General features: G+C 56.8%; 2 protein-coding genes across 5 annotated transcripts in view; one reads left to right on the top strand and one right to left on the bottom strand.

Annotated features, from left to right (window-relative positions):
• The window catches only part of AEBP1 (AE binding protein 1), a 29131-nt gene extending 25850 nt beyond the window's left edge, over positions 1 to 3281 (top strand). For both annotated transcript variants that reach the window (XM_050937397.1, XM_050937396.1), the window contains exons 20-22: positions 230 to 369; positions 1530 to 1629; positions 2216 to 3281. In XM_050937397.1, the coding sequence (XP_050793354.1) occupies positions 230 to 369; positions 1530 to 1629; positions 2216 to 2781 (806 nt within the window). In that variant the 3' untranslated portion in view covers positions 2782 to 3281. The remainder of the gene's footprint in view (positions 1 to 229; positions 370 to 1529; positions 1630 to 2215) is intronic.
• A 657-nt stretch (positions 3282 to 3938) lies between these two features.
• Positions 3939 to 19264, bottom strand: POLD2 (DNA polymerase delta 2, accessory subunit). Of its 3 annotated transcripts, none has more exons than XM_050937511.1 (11): positions 19162 to 19264; positions 18368 to 18631; positions 11810 to 11931; positions 9446 to 9569; positions 8956 to 9070; positions 7372 to 7570; positions 6255 to 6335; positions 6003 to 6160; positions 5593 to 5720; positions 4745 to 4846; positions 3939 to 4200 (listed from the first exon to the last, which is right to left on the bottom strand). In XM_050937511.1, the coding sequence occupies exons 2-11, from the start codon at positions 18585 to 18587 to the stop codon at positions 4043 to 4045; spliced, it is 1407 nt and encodes a 468-aa protein (XP_050793468.1). In that variant the 5' UTR covers positions 18588 to 18631; positions 19162 to 19264; the 3' UTR covers positions 3939 to 4042. The 3 variants fall into 3 exon arrangements, with proteins under 3 accessions (XP_050793468.1, XP_050793470.1, XP_050793469.1); XM_050937513.1 differs by lacking the exon at positions 19162 to 19264 and adding an exon at positions 18872 to 19149; XM_050937512.1 differs by lacking the exon at positions 19162 to 19264 and having other exon boundaries at positions 18368 to 18818.
• Positions 19265 to 19677: the final 413 nt, after the last annotated feature.

Here is a 19677-nt window from a genome sequence, read left to right as displayed (position 1 = left end):
GGTCTCTCCCAGCCTCCCACCCCTGTTCCCACCACTCTGGCCTGTTCACCCAGGCCAGGTGCTCCCTCGGCTCAAGGCCACCCACCCCCAGAGGCTGGCACTGCTGCAGCCAGGCTGCCTGCCCCAGGGACCCTGCCGCCCCCTCAGGAGAGGAACACTCACCCTCCCCCCATGGGTGGGCTCCAGCCGCCAGGCCAGTGCTGACAGCCCGTTCCCACTTCTCTGCCAGGCCTGAATGACTTCAGCTACCTGCACACCAACTGCCTGGAGCTCTCCATCTACCTGGGCTGCGACAAGTTCCCCCATGCCAGCGAGCTGCAGCAGGAGTGGGAGAACAACAAGGAGTCGCTACTCACCTTCATGGAGCAGGTGAGCTGGGGGAACCAAAGCGGGGGTGTGACAATGTGGTTCTGGGGGGACCCCCAATTCAGGACAAATCGCTTAAACAGGGCAGTTACAGCCCAAGGCTGAGGTTTTTCCACTTCTAAGGCAAACCAAACCAGCCAGCCAAAGAGGATTTTGGTCTCACCCCACTGGCTAACCACAAGTCACACAAACAATTCCCTTAGATGCTCCAGTTTCCCAGTATCACCCCTAGTGCCACTTGTTATGGGGATGACTGGATATGAAAACCAACACCCCAATAAAAGAAAAAGGTTCTCTTGATCCCAAAGAATCAAGCCCCAGACCCAGGACAATATACAAATGAGATCTTACCCACAAATCACGCTGTTGCCAATCCATTAGAATCGAAAATCTAAAGGTTTATTCTCTTCCTTTATCTTCTAAAGGAAGAAGATAGAGATGAGAGCTAGAATTGGTTAAATGGAATCAATTCCATACAGTGATGGCAAAGTTCTTGGTTCAGGCTTGTAGCAGTGATGGAATAAACTGCAGGTTCAAATCAAGTCTCTGCAACATCCCCCACTGGGATGGGTCATTCAGTCCTTTGTTCAGAGCTTCAGTTTGTAGCAAAGTCCCTCCAGAGGTAAGAAGCAGGATTGAAGACTAGATGGAGATGAGGCATCAGCCTTTTATAGTTTTTTCCAGGTGTAAGAACCTCTTTGTCCTTACTGTGGAAAATTATAGCAAAATGGAGTCTGGAGTCACATGGGCCAGTCCCTGCATACTTTGCTGAGTTACAGGGTGTATCTGCCTCCTCTCAATGGGTCAATTGTGTAGCTGATGGTCCTTAATGGGCCATCAAGCAGGCTAGGCAGAGCTAACACCAAGTTGTCTGGGATGTCTCCCAGAAGCACAGCATAAGACTAAAATACAGACAGCATAGAGCCAATACTCATAACTTCAACTACAAAATGACACATACATATAGACAGCATAATTATAACCAGCAACCCATAACCTGGTCTTAGACACCTTATATGACCACCTTTACATAAGATTTGGTGCCACTATAGGACCTTGGTTGCAACCATGTTCTATATGGTCCCAGATTATATCAATAACATCACAGGGGGGGCTCAGGGGGCCCTGCAGCAGCCCCAGGCTAACAGCCTTTCCTCTGGCAGGTGCATCGGGGCATTAAGGGGGTGGTGACGGACCAGCAGGGGGACCCCATTGCCAACGCCACCATCGTCGTGGGAGGAATCAACCACAACATGAAAACAGGTTCGGCTGCGTCCCACCCCCGCAGCATGTCCCTGGGCACCCCCAGAGATCCCCCTGGCACCGCCATGGAGGGTCCCCAGGCACCCAGCATCCCCCGTCTGTAATGGGTGCTGGTCTCCCCCTCCACCGTGGGCACTCAGCCTGTGCCCACCCAGTGCCAGGTGCTGTCCCCTCCCCCTACACTGTGGGCACTCAGCCTGTGCCCACCTAGTGCAGGCACTGTCCCCTCCCTCTCCACCATGGGCACTCAGCCTGTGCCCACCCAGTGCCAGGCACTGCCCCCACTTCTCCCTGGCCTTACACCAGAGCACAGACCCGGCAGGTATCTTGCAGCAGCTGTAAGAGTCCCCGAGCTGGGCAGCTCCACAGGCAAGGCTGGAGGTACCCAGCCCTCAGCAGGAGGGAGGCCCTGACTGCGCTGGCCCGGCCCCCTGGCATGGCTCTGCAAAGGCTAAAGGGGAAGCAGGGGACATCCTCGTCCCAGAAGGGTGCCGACAACCCTGTGAGGTGCTGGGCAACCCACACCCCCACCCTTAGCTCCTGCCCCATGAGCTCCGCTCACGCCTCTCCCCTCATGCCCTTGCAGCCAGCGGTGGGGATTACTGGCGCATCCTGAACCCGGGCGAATACCGTGTGGTGGCCAGGGCCGAGGGCTACAACCCCAGTGTCAAAACCTGCACCGTCCTGTATGACATCGGCGCCACGCAGTGCAACTTCATCCTCTCACGCTCCAACTGGAAACGCATCCGGGAGATCATGGCCATGAACGGGAACCGGCCCATCCGGCGCATCCCACCTGGGCGGCCCATGACGCCCCAGGAGCGCATGCGGCTCCGCCAGCGGATGCGCCAGCGCATGCGGCTCCGCCAACAGATGCGCCGGCGCATGTTGAATGCCACCACCACCAGCGCCCCCCTCACGCTGGCCCCCACCACCTCCCTCCCCTTCACCTTCAGCAGCACCACCTTCGCCCCCTGGAGCCAGCCGCCGCCCACTGCTGCCACCTGGGAGACCGAGACCTACACCGAGCTGGAGACAGTGACAGAGCTGGTGACAGAGCTGGAGACGGAGGCCGGGGCCTGGGAGGTGGGCACAGGGACTGCGCAGCCCTTGACCACAGCGGAGACCTACACTGTGAACTTTGGCGATTAGGAGGCGCTCCGGTCGCTGCTGCCTAAGGCCCAACCCAGACACTAGCGCCCGGTGGCCAGCTCCCTGCCCGCAGCCAGTCACCCTTTCCTCAGCTGCAGGCACTGTCATCTGCTTCTAGAGCCCCGCGGCTCCGGGCAGCCTGCTGTCAACCCAGCACTTACCCCCACCGGCCTCCTGCTTCCATGCCAGGCTCACCACGCCGCTTTCTAGGAGTCCAGGGGTACATAGCTGCCTGCAGGGGGCTGGGCATGGGGGTGCCTGACCCTCCTGGGCAGGAAATGACAGGATCCCCTTGAGACTGGGCAGCACTAGCAGCTGGCCAGGCTCAGGGAGCGAGGGAGAGTTGATGCAGGACTTGGCCCTGCACCGCCCAGCAGGGGCAGCTGGGACCCTCTCCAGGGCAGGGCCCAGGAGGCATGGGCAGTGCAGCCCCGCAGGCAGCTGGGGTCCTCCACGCGGTTCCTGTTATACAAATAAATCCAGCTACGTTGGTAAAGGTGCCAGCTTTGTCTTCTCTTGCCTCGCGGGGGATGCCCTGCGCCAGGGAAGGGGGAGGATGGCTTGGCTGGGCAGAGGGCGAGAGCTGAGGGTGCTCACAGCAAGAGCCCCGTTGGTGAGGCTGCAGACACCTCACTTGCCACAGGCCCACTGGTGGTGGGGCAGCAGAGTGGGGCGCAGCCCAGACCCACCCTGACAGGGACCAGGACTCGCTCCCGCGTCCAGTGGTGGTGAAGCTGGAATGGCCAGGCCCCTGCAGGCACAGTCATGGGCAGCAGTGCCAGCTCCCCCCGGCATGGCAGGCTCAGGCCCTCGCCCTTATCCGAAGAGCCAGCACCCCACTGATAGGTGAAAGGGGCGGCTGGTCACTCAGCCAGGCCAGGCCCAGCCACAGCTTCCTGGGGAGGGAGGGACGGACTCCACCGCCCCTGGCCAGGCCCAGAGTCGGCAGGCGGCAGCAGTGCATACTTGGGCGCATGTAGCAGAACCAGCTCCCCTCCCTTCCCAGGCCAGCGCTGGCACCACCATCCCTGCAGACTGGAGTGAGCTGGAGGGGGGTGCGCACAGCCCCCCAGAACTGGGCAGTCTGCAGAGGCCCCTCCGGCAGGCCTGCCCCCTCAGCCACCCCAGCACCAGAACACCGCAGCTGCAGGCAGAGGGAGGGGAGAGGTATTTTTATTTGGGTCCATTTGTGCCCTGATGGGAGCAGGTTGGCATCTCCCCCGGCCTCCCAGTGGGCAGCCCGGCTCTGCCCCGCCCTGGCTCAGTGGCTGATCTCCATCTCGCCCTCATCCTCATCGGTGCTGAAGCCGGAGAAGCTGATTGGCTGGCAGGTCAGGTTGCGCAGGTTGATAAGGCAGGCTGTCTGGGTGGCGCTGAAGTCGGGAATGGTCACCAGCAGCACCTGCTGCCCATCCACCCCTGCGAGACAAACAGAGGGGCTGAACTGGGTCCCTGGCTCAACCCTCGCCATGGAGCCGCCACATTTCCCACACGCTGTGTCACTCGTGCACCTGGACCCCATTGCTAGGCCAGGAGCTCTGTCCCTCCCCAACCCTGCGGGGGCTGGTGGGGAGTCAGCAGCCGTCCTGCCATCTGGGCCAGAATCTGTTTAGCCATGGGGTCACCTCCAACTGTGGTTCATGCTGCTCATAACCAGCACAGAGGCCCAGCTCCTGGCTCTATGGGAGTGGGCCCATACCCTACCCAACCCAACCTCCTCCCACATGCGCTGCCCAGGTGCCGCCCCTGCTGAGGGGACAGCTGGCTGGGTCTTCCCAGCATGCACTGGTGCACATCCATCCAGCAGTGACATGTATGGCAACCATCTCAACACCAGAGCAGCAGGACCCCACATTCTCCAAGGACACTGAGGATCCGACTGCTGGGGCCTCCTTTCCCTCCCGTCACTGTCATGGTGAGGTACAAGGAGCAGCCCCCACCAGCAGGCCTCTGGGCCCCTCACCTGTGAGCTCCTTGGATCGGAAGCTTGGCGCGTTCCCGCAGAAGTAGACGTGAGGGCAGTCAGTGAAGATGAAGGGGTCAGTCTTGTAGAAAGGGTAGCAGCCTGGAAGGCGATGCAGACTGTTTAGGAGTGCCCGGCTCTGTGCCCCGAGGGCGTAGCTAGAAATCAGCAACTCCTCCACCCGCAGGAGCACCCTACCAAACGGCAGGACGGCCGCCTGCCCACCAATGCTAGTGGCCTCTTGCCAACTCCCAACTCCAACGGCGATGCAGAGAAATGGGGTGTTGTGCTGCCCCGGGGAACTCCTGGGCCAGACCCCTCCATACCCTCCAAAGTCGGGGGTTTGTTCTGCTGTCGTTCTCAGAGCCAGCAGGGCTAGGACCTGATGCTCAGAGTCCAGACCCACTAGTGGCCTCCCGGACACCTGCCCCTGCTGCATGGCAGCTCTTGGCCACCCGCTGCCAGCCTGGGCATAGGTGGCGAGTTATATGCACCTGTGGTGCCCGTGCTCCAGCAATATTCAAGAAGATGGGCCCAGCTCCACCAACGTTTGGGCTTATATTTTCAGAGCCACTCCGTCCATAAGAAGGATTGGGGCAACCACCCCAGGCCCCGCACTTTGGGGAGACGCGGGGTCCAGGGTGGTCTTGGGAGTTAGGGAGGGGTCTGATGCTGACAGCAGCGAGTGACCTGGCCCCAGCCTGCCCCATTCTGCTCCGCCCATGAGCCTGGGGTAGGTGTGAGCGCTGCCTCCAGATCCACTCCCCTCAGCGCCGTCTCAGCTCATACACTCAGACCCCCTCCTACCCGCCCAGGCCCATGGCGGGGGTCCCTGCCCAGCCCCTTACCAAGGGTGTCTGGGGCCGTGGGGCTGAGATGCCCGACACGCAGCGTCCACTCCAGGATCTCCAGGTAGTCCTCCATGCTACTGTATTTGAAGATGTCATTGACGTTCTGGCCAGATGTGCCCAGAAACCTGGAGAGCAACGGGAGTCAGGCTGCTTGGAGGCTGCGTTGTTCCCCGTGCTGCCCCGACTGCCCAGCCCTGACTGTGCCAGCTCAGGGCCCCACACCACTGCCCACCACGCCCCAGACCTTTCGCTAAGCCACTGCCCGCTCCGCCCTGTGCTGCCCAGCAGGTGGAGGGTGGGGTTTTCCCGGGCTTCCCTCTGGCATCAGCATGGAGCCAGCAGTGGGGGCACAAAGCGCTGCCCATCTTTTTGCCATGCCACCCCTGGTGCCAAGGAAAGGGCTTTACCGGACCCCGTCGATGTCAGCCTGGTAGGGGTTGGTGACCAGCTGCAGTGTGGAGTAGGCACCCGCCAGGGGGAACATACAGTGATGTAGTGGCTGCTGGGGCAGCGTGTAGTTAGTGGGGTCAAACTCGCCGGGCATGACGTCCACTGGCACAGAAGTCTGCAAGCAAACAGGGGGCAATCAGAGCCAGGCTCCTGCGCAAACCTGCTGGCTGCCCCCACCCTCCAGGAGCAGCGATCCCCAGCCCCCTCACACTGAGCTGCAGCAGGATCTCGTCCAGCATCTTCACCGCCTCCACACTGGCAGCCTGGGTCTTCTTGGTTAGGTACTTTGCCTGCAAGAACAAGTCCGGAGAAGCGTCAGAGGAGCAGCCGCCTCAGACCAGCCTCTGGGGCCAGCATGGTACCTGCTGAGCCCCCCGCAGGAAGCAGGAGTCCTCCCAGCCATGCCCCAGGTGGGCACACGCCAGGACAGGCTGGGCGGCCACATCTGAGTGAGCCCCAGCCCACGTGGCAGCTACATGGGTAAGGAAGCAGAGCCAGGTGCCAGCTCCCCCTTGCCCTGGTATGATTCCCACTGCAGGCCCAGAGGGTGGCTGCGCTCTGGTGATGCTCTGTCCCGCAGGAGCCCCTGGCTGTCCAAGGGGACAGCACTCGCCCACTGTACAGCTGCTCAGACCCCTCCCCGCTGCAGGCCATCTGCCAGCACTGCCTTCTCTGCTGGGTAGGGCTGGGCTCTCGGGTGCTGTCCATTTGACCCCACTGGAGGGTACCCCTTCCCCCCACATCCTTACTGGGCAGAGGGGACCATGCAGACCCCAGCACAGCTCCCCATGGGTGGCCCCTCCCTTTGCTAGCCCATTTCCAACCCACTCTCGGGGCTGTTTGCCCACCCAACAGGTCACCGGCACCACAGGGAGGAGAGGCAGCAGCCACTAGCGGTGCCTGGCATGCGTAGCTTCCTGGGGCTGGCCGCGAGGAGCCACCTCTCTCCCGGAGTCCCTTGTCAGCCCAGGCAGCTCCCTAGCTAATTTATCTGCCTCAAGTCTAGAGACTGGCAGGGCCATGCCCTCCCAGCAGCCAGATCCCATGAGGCATCTCCAGTGAGTCCCTCTGCTAGTTCACCTGGAACCTGGGCACGTTCCAGAGATCCAGCATGGAGGCCTGTGCCCAGCCCACTGCCCGCTTCTCCTGCCCATGCAAGTACCACTCGGAGCAGACAGATGCATTCAGTGATGGGGAAAAGCACCGGACCGAGAAGCCTCCATTGACCCATGCAACCAATGCATCATAGGTAGCATCCACCTTCCCCCTGCACTGGGGGGCGAGTCTCTGTGGCCTGTGCTGGGGCTGCCAGCTGGGGGCCCTCACCTTGTTGATGGTGTCTTTGTTCTGCGTGTTCTGGCTGAGCAGGTTGCCTGCCAGAATGACCCGGGAGATCTGTGCCGCGCAGCTCTGCTCGCCCTCAGCCCCCAACTGCCCCGTCACCACGTCCACGAGCAGCTGCATGCCCAGGAAACTCTCACCGCTCCCGCCGCCGAGGCCCAGGCCTGACACCAGCAAGACAAACCTGTGGCCCAAAGCAACAGGTGGGTGCCCTGCTGTCCAGCACACCTGGGCAGTGGGTGGGTTACCTAGGCACATGCAGTGCCTTGCCATGGTAGCCAGGCCATCGTTACCAAGCAGGAGAGCACACAAAGGAGATGAAGCTGCAGAGTTCAAGGCCAATTTCAGGCCAAGCAGACCCAGCAAAGGCCTGAGAGCTGTAAGGCACCAGTGACGCTGCAGGGTTTGAACGCTGGCGGTGCTGACCCTTGCAGGGTGTCTGGGACCATCCCCTTGTGACGAAATGGGACTGCTCTTAATGTTTCCTCTGAATACTGTAGGGGTGCCTCAGTTTCCCCTATGAATTTCTTAAGTCTCTAGGTGGTGGGATAAGGGGGTGTAATTGTTGCAGAGCAAAGGGCCAGTGTACATAAATGGCTGACACACTGTCTCCTGGCAACTGATGGCCTGGGCCCTTCCCCCCACAAAGTGATAGCTAAAGGTGTTGGAGAACAAAGGAATCTGGTGACCTCCTGGCCCAGGAAAGGGACAAAGCCCAGAATAGAAGGGGTTGGAGAGGGAGGCAGTTTGGAACTGGCTGGGGACATGGAGTGAGGGCAGATGTGGGCGTCTGGCTCACTGCCCTCCAAAATGGACCCAACAGGGGTCCTGTTCTCTGTACCTACAAACTCTGGTTTAGACTGTGTTCCTGCCATCTAATAAACCTCTGTTTTACTGGCTGGCTGAGAGTCACGTCTGACTGCAAAGTGGGGGTGCAGAACCCTCTGGCTTCCCCAGGACCACACCAGGGCGGACTTGCTGTGGGAAGCGCACGGAGGGGCAGAGGATGCTGAATGCTCCACGGTCAGACCCAGGAAGGTGAAGCCATGTGAGCTTCTTGCCCTCTGCTCTCAGAGAAGAGACTTCACCAGAGTCTTGACTGACTTCGTAGGGAGCAGTTCCAGAGCATCGCTCGGGGACTCCGTGACACCCCTGTCACGGGGCAGCAGGTGACGATAGTGCTGGCATCAGCAGTGGGCACCTGGGGAAGGGGATCGGAGCCCCAATTCCATCAGCCGTTCGCAGGGAGGGGGAAGCACCACTCCGCACTGGGAGACGAGCAGCAATGGACTTCAGGCCATGTCGCCCCTCCCTGCCTGGGCCTTCCCGTCCCGACACAGGGAACAGGCAGGGCAGGCTGGGTGCAGAGGGATGGGATGGAAGAGCCTATGCAAAGCCCTGGGCAATGGGCACCCTCAGCTGCTTCACCAGCCCCTGGCTTAGAGGCCTGGTACCTACTGCCACCCCTGCACTACAGGGAAGGGGAGTCAGGCCAGAGCCACCCACTCATGGCTGGCACTGTGCCATGTTCACACTCCTGGCAGGGTGCCTCGAGGGGGGCTGCCTCACCTGTCCGTGCTGGGCCCTCTCCGGGGCAGCTGCTGGGGCAGGTCGGCAAAGCAGTGATCTTCCACCACGAACCTGCCATCCTCCCTCTCCGAGCCGTAGAGGGCGAGGATGGTCCCTGAGCGGCAGCACGAGGGAGAAGCAGCATTAGGCAGGTCCATCCCAGCCTGCCTGTGAGAAGCCAGGGCCACGCACAGCACCCGCTGCGCCCTACCCGGGGTTCTGCTCTCATCACTCAGGATGCCCGGAAGGGAGAAGAGCCCATCCTGGATCCAAGTGTGCTACCACCCTCCACTCCTCCCACCCCCTGCCACGGACAGGGAGCTCTGCTGATGTTGCCAGGGCATTTAGTACTTGGCACACACCTGTCTGGTCTCATGGAGGGAAGGGCCTACAGCCTGGCACAGGGTGGCCAGGAGCTGTTTGGTCTCAGTTCATTGGCACCCCAGCCCGGCTGGCTGCATGGGACTGTGGCATCTCCGGCGCTCCGTACCTGTCACCAGCTTCTGAATGTCGATAGCTCCCTCCAGCTTGATCCGCTGCAGCTCATCCTCCAGGATCAGTTCGTCCGACTGGTGGATGTATTTGGTGCGGGAAGGCTGCGGCAGCAGGTTGTGCTGTGGAGACAAGCCAGGCCATTGGCATGCTCTAGGAACAGAGAGTGAACGGCCCCAAAGGCTCCCCCGCCATCAAGCAGAGCAGACGCATGAGCAGGGTCCAGGAGCGAATGGAGGCTCCTGCACATGAAACATAGGCCCCAGCAACTCAAGCGCAGTGGCCTGTTTTTTAAAGCCACACTTCGCGGAAGGCAGAGCTTTGGTACCGAGCCACTAACCCTGTTTTGCTGGAGCTGCAGGAATTTTCCAGGGTCTTGGCAAAACAGTCTTTGCTACCCAGATGCAAATCATCATTGACACGTTTTCTCCTCACAGTTTTCTGGTGCAGAGGACATGCAAACAGTAACTTGGAGACCTACCCAAGGAGGATGTTACTCATCCTGGTGGTACCGTCTGCCAGAAAGCCTTCCGCTGGCAGCCTTAGAATATGTCTTTGCAATCATTACAGGGAAGAGCACTGCTCTGTTTGCCTAGAGTTGGCAGAAAGGCTGCAAGCTTTATTCCTTAGCAAAGATCTTCCTCTTTCCAGTGGCTGAGCCCTGGCCAAGTCGTTTGGATGTGACAGTGAGGGATTCGGAGCTGCATGGGGATGTCTGTGAATAAGGCTACGATTTTGGCATAGAGGTTATGGTGTCCACAATAATGGTGAATGTGAATCAATTCTGTGACGAGTCCACCCCACACTTGCCTTGCAGCAACAGCTCCCGTCTTTTGGGGCTGTGACTGGTCCCCTCTCTGGGCACTGCGACCTGGGGCATCGAGTGTCAGTGCCATGCAGGTCTAGTGCATCCACCTGCCCCCCCCGCCCCCATAGAACGCCAGTCAAATTTGGCCCGTCTGCCTCTCTCTCTCCATCTACGGAAGGATGGACATGCCAAGCCTGAGTAGCGCTGGAATAACATGGGCCAGGTCGCAAAGCCCAGAGCTGGGCCAGCCCAGCGAGACCAGAGCTGGACGAGTGCAGGGTGGGCTCACTGTCCACCCACCCTCCTCCTTTCCGGGACTTACTGTTTTTTTCTGGCATGAATGCTGTGAAATTTACTAAAAAATTCTGTGCCAAAATCACGGCCTTATTTACGAAAGCTATCTGCTCGTTATTTCTGTCTGATTGTTGCCAAGGGGACAGACTGTAGAAATACATGGGGTTAATTTGCCAAAGAGGCTGTTTGCAGACAGGCAGCTGACGGACAGCCAGGATGAGTAACTTTGGGTGTTTCTACCTCCAGCCCCCTGCTGAGTGAGTCAGAGTAATTTGTCAAGGAAGGAATGGGTTAGGAGTGGAGTCCAAGCTTGTCAACATAGAGGAACAAAGATTTCTCCCAACCACAGTTAGAAGGGCACGCTCCCAGAAGCTGACAGAGAGTTAAGGGCTACAGGCTGACAGCCAAGGGGCAGCAGTCTGGAGTCAGACAGGCCTGCCTAGGACTTTATGCGAGACAAATGGATAAACAGATCCTCTGTCGTTTTAATACGCATTTCTCTGCATTGCTTTGTGCCTACGGTTAAACAAAACACTCTTCGTTTAGGGAGGCTGCTTAGGGTCACTGAAGCCACTGTCCACAAGCCCCCTAAAGGGACAAACTGTAGGTGCCAAACCCAGTCAGCCCTGCTGGGTCATAGGTTGGTTCCCACCGTGCTGCAGCCCAGGGCCCAGGCCAAGCGTGGGAGAAAGGCAGGATTCCACCGCAGGAGAAGTAAAGGCCCAAGGAGCTGCGCTCAGAAACACCATTAAGGGGGCAGAGATGCAGCAAACCCAGTAGTCACAGCAATGCTAGGAAGCATTTGCAAAGGGATGGTGTCATTTCAAAAACCAGAGGTGAAAGCAGTTCCAGGAGCTATCCTTGCCCACATCCCTCCAGCAGGGTTTGTGCTTGGACAGTCCCAGCTGCCTGTTTTAACGAGTCTCTCTCCCCCTCGAGCCAAACATACAGCTGTGGAAACTGATTCTCCGGGACAGGACACAGCACAAAGTGCCGTCACACTCCCCAGACTCAGAGCACAGAGAGCATTTCAGCCAGTGCAATGGACGCTGCTGGGGTGACAAAGCAGGGACTAAGCATTCAGGGGATTTTTAAATGTGAAAATAGGACACGCTCCTGCCAAAGACAGCTCGGAGTTAATTGTGGTCTGCCCTGGTGTGGGCCCCTGCACTGAGAGCAGGCAGGAGATGAAAGGGGTTGCCCAGCCTGACTGCTCATGGATTCGCTTGCCAGGCTCTGAGCCCCTCCCACGGTCATTACCTCCTCACTGATCTCCCGGAGGATGGAGGGCTGCAGCTGCATGGACTTGAAGAGGGTTCCCACTATGCAGCACTTCTCTGCGGTCTGCAGCTCACACAGCTTCCTCACGGCTATACCGCTGCCTGCAGAGAGAAGCACAACTCAGCCTCTCCGGACATTTCGACTGCCTGAGGGACTGGCCGCACTCACAGCCACCCTGGAGGGGAGTCAGTCACACAACACGGCTATGGGACATCTAAAGGGACGGTCGAGAAACACCTGAAGGGCACAAATGCTAACGGAGAAAAACGGAGGTAGGCATGTGAAAGGGCGTGGGACTGGGCAAAAGGGTAAGATTGGTAACTGGTGAGTGCCAGGCTCTGTTCTATGAGGCAAGTCCCTCAGGAAAGCTGCCACAGAGGCCTAGAATGCACCATAGACAGCAAACCTGCATGGGGCAGTGGGTTTGAGGGAGCAAGAACTGTCTCTTCTGTGTCTGGGAAAGGAACCCCTCAGCCCTCTGAACAGCTAACACTAACTCTAGATCCCCAAAGAGGCCCAGTGGCCCAGGAATAACAGCTCTCTCAGTGCCCAGAGTCGCCGTCTTGCCTTCGACTCATCCTAGTTCTCTGCGCCATCACCAAGAGCATCAACACGCCATCCGGGGAGACAGGGCCCAAGCCCATGGGTCCCTGCGGCCCCATGCCAGGATGTCAGTGCAGCAGGCAGGACACCCAGCCCGTGACACAGAACCTGCATCTCTAGTTCGGAGAAACCAGCAAGGGTAAGGTCGTGTCCCAGCTAAGCCCTCCATGGGGCCCTCGGGAGCTGGGATGTCCCAGGAGGTCCTTTTTATCTGTGGTCATTACCCTGTGATCACCTCCAGCCTGTGCTCCTTGGGGCCCAACAGGAAACAGCTCCCAAGTCCGAGCCATATGCTCCCACCGAGTGCAATCGCTACACTGCTGTGCGTTTTCAAGGGAGGGCAATTACTCACTGGAATGCCTCCCCTAGGGCTGTGGGAATACTCGGCCCTTGGAATCATTAAATCCTTCCAGTAATACTCTCTAGCTGCACCACCTGTTCCTAGGCTGGGTGCTGGAATCCCCAGGGGATATACTCCTGCCTGGGGGAGAGCCAGACTAGATGATCACAGTGGGTCCTCCTGGCCTTTAAAATATGAATTCTCTGGCTCTGCACTGAAACAAAAGGGGATGACGCCCTCTAGTGCAGCCAAGGAAACTGCACCGATGCCAGAGCAGCTAGCGTTCAATTCTCCAGCCCACACTTGTGGAAAGGCAGAGCCTGGTGTTGGCAGCTGGATTCAGCCAGCAGTGGAACATGCTAGTTATTAAGGTGAGCAGTCGGGATTGGTGACCATCCAATGAGAGGGGCTGCTGGACAGACAGAAGGAGGTATTGCTTCACACAAAACACAGGCAGCCTGTGGAGCTCCTGGCTGGGAGATGTTGTGAAGGCCAAAAGTATAACAGGGTTCAGAAAAGAAGTAGACAAGTTCCTGGAGGACAGGTCCATCAATGGCTATTAGCCATGATGGTCATGGATGCAACCCCATGCTCTAGTGTCCCGAAATCTCTGACTGCCAGAAGCTGGGACTGGACGACAGGGATTAGATCACTCGACAAATTGCCCTGTTCTGTTCATTCCCTCTGAAGCACCTGGCACTGGCCGCTGTTGGAAGACAGGATACGGGGCTAGATGGACCATTGGTTTGACCCAGTATAGCTATTCTTAGGACTTCAGTCTGGGGATTCAACACAAGGCCCTGGAAATTCTGGTCCCCTTCCACTTGCCAGCCAAGACCCAAGTTCAGGATTCTCCACTTCCCTCACAACGTTCAACGATATCACTGATCACAGCCGTCTAGGGAGACGCGGCTGTCAGTACCGGCGATGCCACTGACATCTGGATTGTGCTCTCGGCAGACAAGTAAAGGAGGAACTTATTCCCCTAACGTTTCCCTTTCAAGTGTCATTTACACATCGAGAGCTAAGTCCATCCCAGGGGCACACAGATCAAACTGCCTGCTCTCTTTCCACTCTGCTCACTGACATATCGGGCTGTTTGACCAGCACAGGTGACAATAGGAAGGTCAGAAATAATAACTAGAGGGCCACTGCCATCACTAGCCCCCCAAATGACCTTTGTTTTCTTATTTCAGTGCAAGTAACCAGAACTCTGCTTCACCCCGTAGATCAACACCCCAGTCGGCATGCCACAGCCGGCCTGAAAATCCAGCACCCCCCTGCCCACCAGGGAAAGGAAGAACTCTCATCAATCAAGACACATTCATAGTTTTCAAGGCCAGAAGAGACTGTTACAATCATCTAGAGTGGCCTCCTGCATCGACCAGGCCAGAGAACCTCATCCAGTGATTCCTACATCCAGCCCAGAACTCTGCTCAGGGCTCAGCATGGCAGCGCATGCACGCACACACACAGCATTCAAGCCAGAGATTTACAAGACCACTCCATAAAGCAGGACAAGGATGGTCAGTCCTTCCCGTGGGGCCTTGCCCTCCCTGGGCACAGAGCTCTGATCAGCCACAACAGTTCTGGCTGTTCCTGGGAGCAGGGCTCAGCACTGTGACTGCACTTCAATTCCATTAGTTCCTGCGCAGGCTAAACAGGATAGTTTAAAAAAGAAAATTCCTCAGGCTCCAAGCCAAATGTTGAAATAGAAATTCCACGAGAGGCTCAGCTAATCTAGACTCAGAGGCTGATTCTGGGTCATTTCCCTTTACATCTGGCCTCTGTTCTTCCCCAAGGAAGTCATGGAGGGGCTCAAGGACATCTGTAGGGGAACACACTGCAAGAGTCTCAGATGCAAGGCACTACAGAAAGGTTAAACATTAGTCTAGCTGCACCCAGACTCTCAGGCTGGGAGCTGTCAGGGTTTCATGAGCTGATTAAGGCTGAGGCTGGCTAACATGGAGATGAAGGATGAGCTTGTTTACACAAAGGAGCTATTCCAGAATAACTCCTCACATGGGGGACACACATAATCCAGAACACAAGTGCCTTTTCCCCCGTTTAACTTCACCCCCTTCCAAAGTGAATCCATTCCGGAAGCTAAACTGAAGGAAGGCACTCGCATTCTGGAATAAGTGGGCCCACATGGGGAGTCATTCCAGAATAAGTATCAGAGGGGTAGCCGTGTTAGTCTGGATCTGTAAAAAGCAACAGAGTCTCCTGTGGCACCTTATAGACTAACAGATGTATTGGAGCATAAGCTTTCGTGGGTTTCGTGATTAGCTATTTCTGTACATTTCCAAGTGTAGATAAACCTTGGGAGAGAAACCCCTAAACCTACTTTTATACTGGATTGTCTCCCTGTTTTCTTGGGCTCCCCAGTCTGACTGTATCACCTGCTGTGTCTGGTCTTAGACTGCAGCTGTTTATGGCAAGAGCTTGTCTTTTTAGTCTGTGTTTATTCGGGGCTGAGCACATGGTCTAAGACTGGCCTAGGTGCTACCAGTTATTAGTCCTGGCTGGCTGCTGCTGCCTCCCATAGGGATTCCCCCACTCTTGGCATTAACCCTTTTATTTTCAAAGGGAACCCACCAAAGGGTGCATGCGTGTAGGTAGGAGGAGGTGGTTGTGCCTGATGAGTGAAGAAAGCCTGAGGAGGAGGCTGCCTTTGTCCTTTTCCTGCTAGGAAGGTTCTCTCAGCTCATTTCACATTAGAATGAAGGCTGTACCTGCCACAGGAGGGTACAGACAACTGCAAAATGAAAACGCTTTATGAGCCCGGGCATATCAACCAAGTGGAAACTGATTAGTTGAGAGGGGAAGTGGTTTGGAGAGACTGCCTGCAGCTTTGCTTTTGTTAGTCTCTCGAATCCTGCCGACACACAAATACTGCAGCACTTTAACTACCCCGGGATAGCTACACTGGTACAGCTCCACTAGTGTGGATGCAGTTACATTGGCATAAAGGTGCTTATACCAGGACAGCTATTCTTGTATGGGAGGGACTTCGGGCAGCCTAGCCACAGCCCTAGGTCCAGCAAGAATTCTAACTAACAAGGATGGAAGGACACTGCTACCCAGTGTTAGTTTCCACTTTGCTGGGAGATGCCACTTCTGCTGTTTATGTGAGAGTTTGAATACACTGCTAGTGCCAGGGGCTGGACAGGCAGCCCAGGAGAGTCAAGCCATGCCTATCCCCATGCAGGGCAGGTACAGCACAGAGCGCAGGACAGGCTTCTTGCCCCAAACTGGCCCTGACCAGCACACTTAGAGGGACCCACCACTTCATAGAGGTAACTCATAGATTCACAGACTTTAATGTCAGAAGGGACCACTATGATCTAGTCTGACATTGCAGGCTACAGAACCGCACCCACTCACTCTTGAAAAAGCCCCCTACCCTCTGGCTGAGTTACTGATGTCGTCAAATCATTATTTCAAGTTACAGAGAATCCACCATTTCCACTAGTTTAAACCTGCAAGTGACTTGTACCCCATGCTGCAGAGGAAGGCAACCCCCTGCCATAGTCTCTGACACTCTGACCTGGGGGGAAATTCCTTCCCAGCCCCAAATATGGAGATCAGTTCGACCCTGAGCATGTGGACAAGACCCACCAGCCAGACACCTGAGGAAGAATTCTCTGTAGTAACTCAGAGCCTGCCCCATCTAGTGTCCCATCACAGGCTACTGTGGATAACAGGAGATTTCATCCTCCACCCTCGACCTGGCTGCCAACCAGGGGCCTCCATGAGTGACCATGGGGGGGGGGGGGAAGGGGAAGGGGCCCTGCTCTGATGGAGACACTTGCCCACTAGTGAGCGTCCTGAGATAATCAACTCATTTAACCCAGGGCAATGAAAAGCTACCTGATAGAAACTGCTTGTTCCTGGGCTGGACTCAGACCATCAGCAACCTAGTAATAAAACACGCCACTCTATCATCATACCCCAGAGCCAGCAATTTCAACACCGTTACAGGACACTGAAACACTTTGTATGAATTAGCCGGCTATTCCTTTGTCTTCTGAACATGACCTTTAACATCTAGCAAACATTATCTCCCCCTGTCTACCAGTATCACAAGCCAGATGCCTTGGGTTATTTTGTAGCAAATAATACAGCATCACCAATTCCAAGAGAGCAAAAATCATGAACCAGCCCTCCCACCTCAAAACTATGAGACTTTTTAAAAAATAATCTGGGCTGTTTCCTTGACCCTTTGTTTGGAGCTTTTAGCAGTCATGTTTCAAGCTTTTCTCTGCAACCATTTTTGTTTTTCTTTTAAATGAAAGCTGGGATTCTCACAATCACCTGCCTCCAGGAGCTGGGGCTTCAAGGAAAACACTAAATACTGCAAGGCGCCCAATCACATTGAGAGAGTGGGCAATAGTGCAACACCCTCAAAGGTGGGCACAACTCTGGGAGGCGGCTTGTATGGCAGCACAGCACAGGGCCCCATAAAAAAGATTTAAACCCCCCTACAGAAGGAATTCAAAAGCAAACCAAGAAGCTGACCTGGCTAGATAGCATGAAATTCTGTAACAACCATTAATCATGTTCTCCTAGTTATGGGGGAGTCACACATTGGCCAGTGTCTTCCAAAAAGGAGCCAGTTATTTATCTTTAGCCAGCGAGTTCTGGCATCTGCAGGCGTTTGCATCATACAGCGCAATAAGGAGGGTACCTGCCAGTTATGCTATTGCACATCATTTTAGGGCTAACTTCTGACACTCTACAGCAGTTACATGTTCGAAAGGAAACTAATTCAGGTACAGTAATTCCATCAGTAAACAGCAATGCAGCCCAGAGGAGCAAGGAAATGATCACTTGAACCTGCAGTCACCAAGCCCACAGGGTCTCTTGCTCACACGCCCGGCACTCTGCTGGAAACACTCCATAACAATCTTTCTTGGCTACCGAGTGCCCATCTCAGACTCTCAATGCTACCTGAATGTAACTTTTGTTTCAGGAATACATGCCTCCTTTTTAGTGAGCCCAGCGAAAGCGTTTCCAGTCCAGAATCACTGCTTGGCAATGGTACATGTCTTCACACTGAGCTGATGTGCTAGACACCCTAAGCCTTTGGAGCGAGTCCCTAATCTGACAGGAGCAGGGCTGGAATTCAGGGCAGAAAAAGCATTTGCTAGGACATGCCAAAACTTACTCATGGTTCAGTTGCTTGGAATTTTGTTTTGCTTAGAAACAGCTCTCTGTGTTCTTCAAAAAACAGAGAGACAGCACACGGCTTCCCAGCAAACAACAATTTCCCCCACCGCCTGCCAAGTGAAGTATGGCACTGGGATTCAGTTTCAGCTGTTGTCCAAAGGCAGGTTTCAGGGCAGACAGTGAGGGGCATGGATCAACATTCACATCACACTCCCCATCAGTATCCGGCCCAAGCTGGGGAAGCCAATGATTCAATCAGCAGACCAAATTCAGTGATGAATCCTGGCCATGTGCCACCTGAAGCATGTTGTGCATATGCTAAGGACAGGCAACTAGACACCATTCTGGGAATTTTCTCTTCACTTAGGAAGTTACCGTCACCTCATTAACCAGACAAAAGTATTTTGTGGAAACGAACTCACCCCATTTCTGCCGGGCTCTCTCCAGCAACAGAGGTCTCATCTGAATAAGGCGAGTGGCGTAGATGTGCGCATACTGGCGATTAAAGCTGCGCTCCCCGAGCCTGAAGTGCTGGGAGCAGTTCATGTATGTGGAGACAGGCACTCTGGCAAACGTGGAGGCCTCTGCTGATGGTGGCGTCAGCAGGCCCTGGGCGGTGCGAGCTGCCTGTTCTGAGAACATGGCTGGCAATTAAGGGGCTCCTGGCGGGGCCAACAACTCTCCACCTAGGAAGATGACAAGTCCTGTTACGAACAGCTTCACTCACTCCCTGTCCCTGATCCCCCAAACCCACTCCACAGCTCCTAGGATGACATGTACTCCCCCCCCAACTCCGCCATCCCCTGCTTCCCAACCACTGGAGTGACATGCATGCCCCCCGACAGCTGCCATTCTTCAAACCTGGAGTGACATATGCCACCCCCCCATCCCACCATCCCCCACTTTCTGGGGTGACACATACTCACCGCAAATTCACCATCCCCTGCTCCCCAACCCCTGGGGTTACACATGCCACCTCACAAACTCCATCCCCCACACAACGCACCCCCTGGGGTGACACGTGGCCCCCCCAAACTCCAGCCCCCACATCCTAGGCCCTGCGGTGACACGTGCCCTCCGCTCCACAACCCCCGCTCCCCGGGCAGCCCCCCCAATACATGGGGAGCAGACGCAGGTTTCTAGGGCGCTGATGAACCTGCCAGGGGCAGGGCAGCCCCTCCCCCCGCTCTGCCGGGGCCCCTCACTCCCGGGCTACCAGCGCCAGGAGTGGACGGGGTCAGGGGTCACGGTCAGCGCCCGGCAAGCGGCAGCATCTCCCGGGATGGAAAAGGCGCCAACGCCGTAACCCGGAAGCAGAAGGGCCGGACGGAACTGACGTAGCGAGGGAGCTCGGCGTCTCCCGGGAAACCGGCCGCGCCGCCAGGGGCGGGGCTCCGAGATCATAGAATCTGAGTTTGGTTCCGGCTCCGGCTCCGGCTCCCTCGCGGGCGGGGCCCGGGGTCCTAGACAAGCCCTCGGCGGATAAGGCCCGTGCCCCCCCTCCCTCAAGGCCGCCCCCGCACTCCCCGGCCAAGTGCACCGGAGGCCCGGTGGGGGCCCTGGCTGCGGGGGCGGACGTGCCCTGAGCTCACGGGGGGGGGGGGCTACTCCCCCGCCCGTGGCTCTGGCAAGTCCCCAGTGTAGACGAATGATCCGTTCATCATTCTCGTGGCTCTTCTCTGCGCCCCGCCCCCCCCCTCAATATACCAACATCCTCCTTGTATTCAGGCCG

Source organism: Gopherus flavomarginatus, chromosome 2 (genome assembly GCF_025201925.1).
Source record: "Gopherus flavomarginatus isolate rGopFla2 chromosome 2, rGopFla2.mat.asm, whole genome shotgun sequence".
NCBI lineage: Eukaryota > Metazoa > Chordata > Testudines > Testudinidae > Gopherus > Gopherus flavomarginatus.
Note: the sequence above shows the minus strand (reverse complement) of the source record. Positions and strands in the feature narration are given on the sequence as shown.

Coding starts and splice junctions, on each gene's coding strand:
- POLD2 (XM_050937511.1), bottom strand. CDS start 18,587: ATGTTCTCAGAACAGGCAGCTCGCACCGCCCAGGGCCTGCTGACGCCA. Junction 4,847..5,592: donor CACGGCCCCAGACACCCTTG/GTAAGGGGCTGG, acceptor ATCGCCTTCCAG/GCTGCTACCCTTTCTACAAG. Junction 4,201..4,744: donor CCGATCCAAGGAGCTCACAG/GTGAGGGGCCCA, acceptor TTTGTCTCGCAG/GGGTGGATGGGCAGCAGGTG.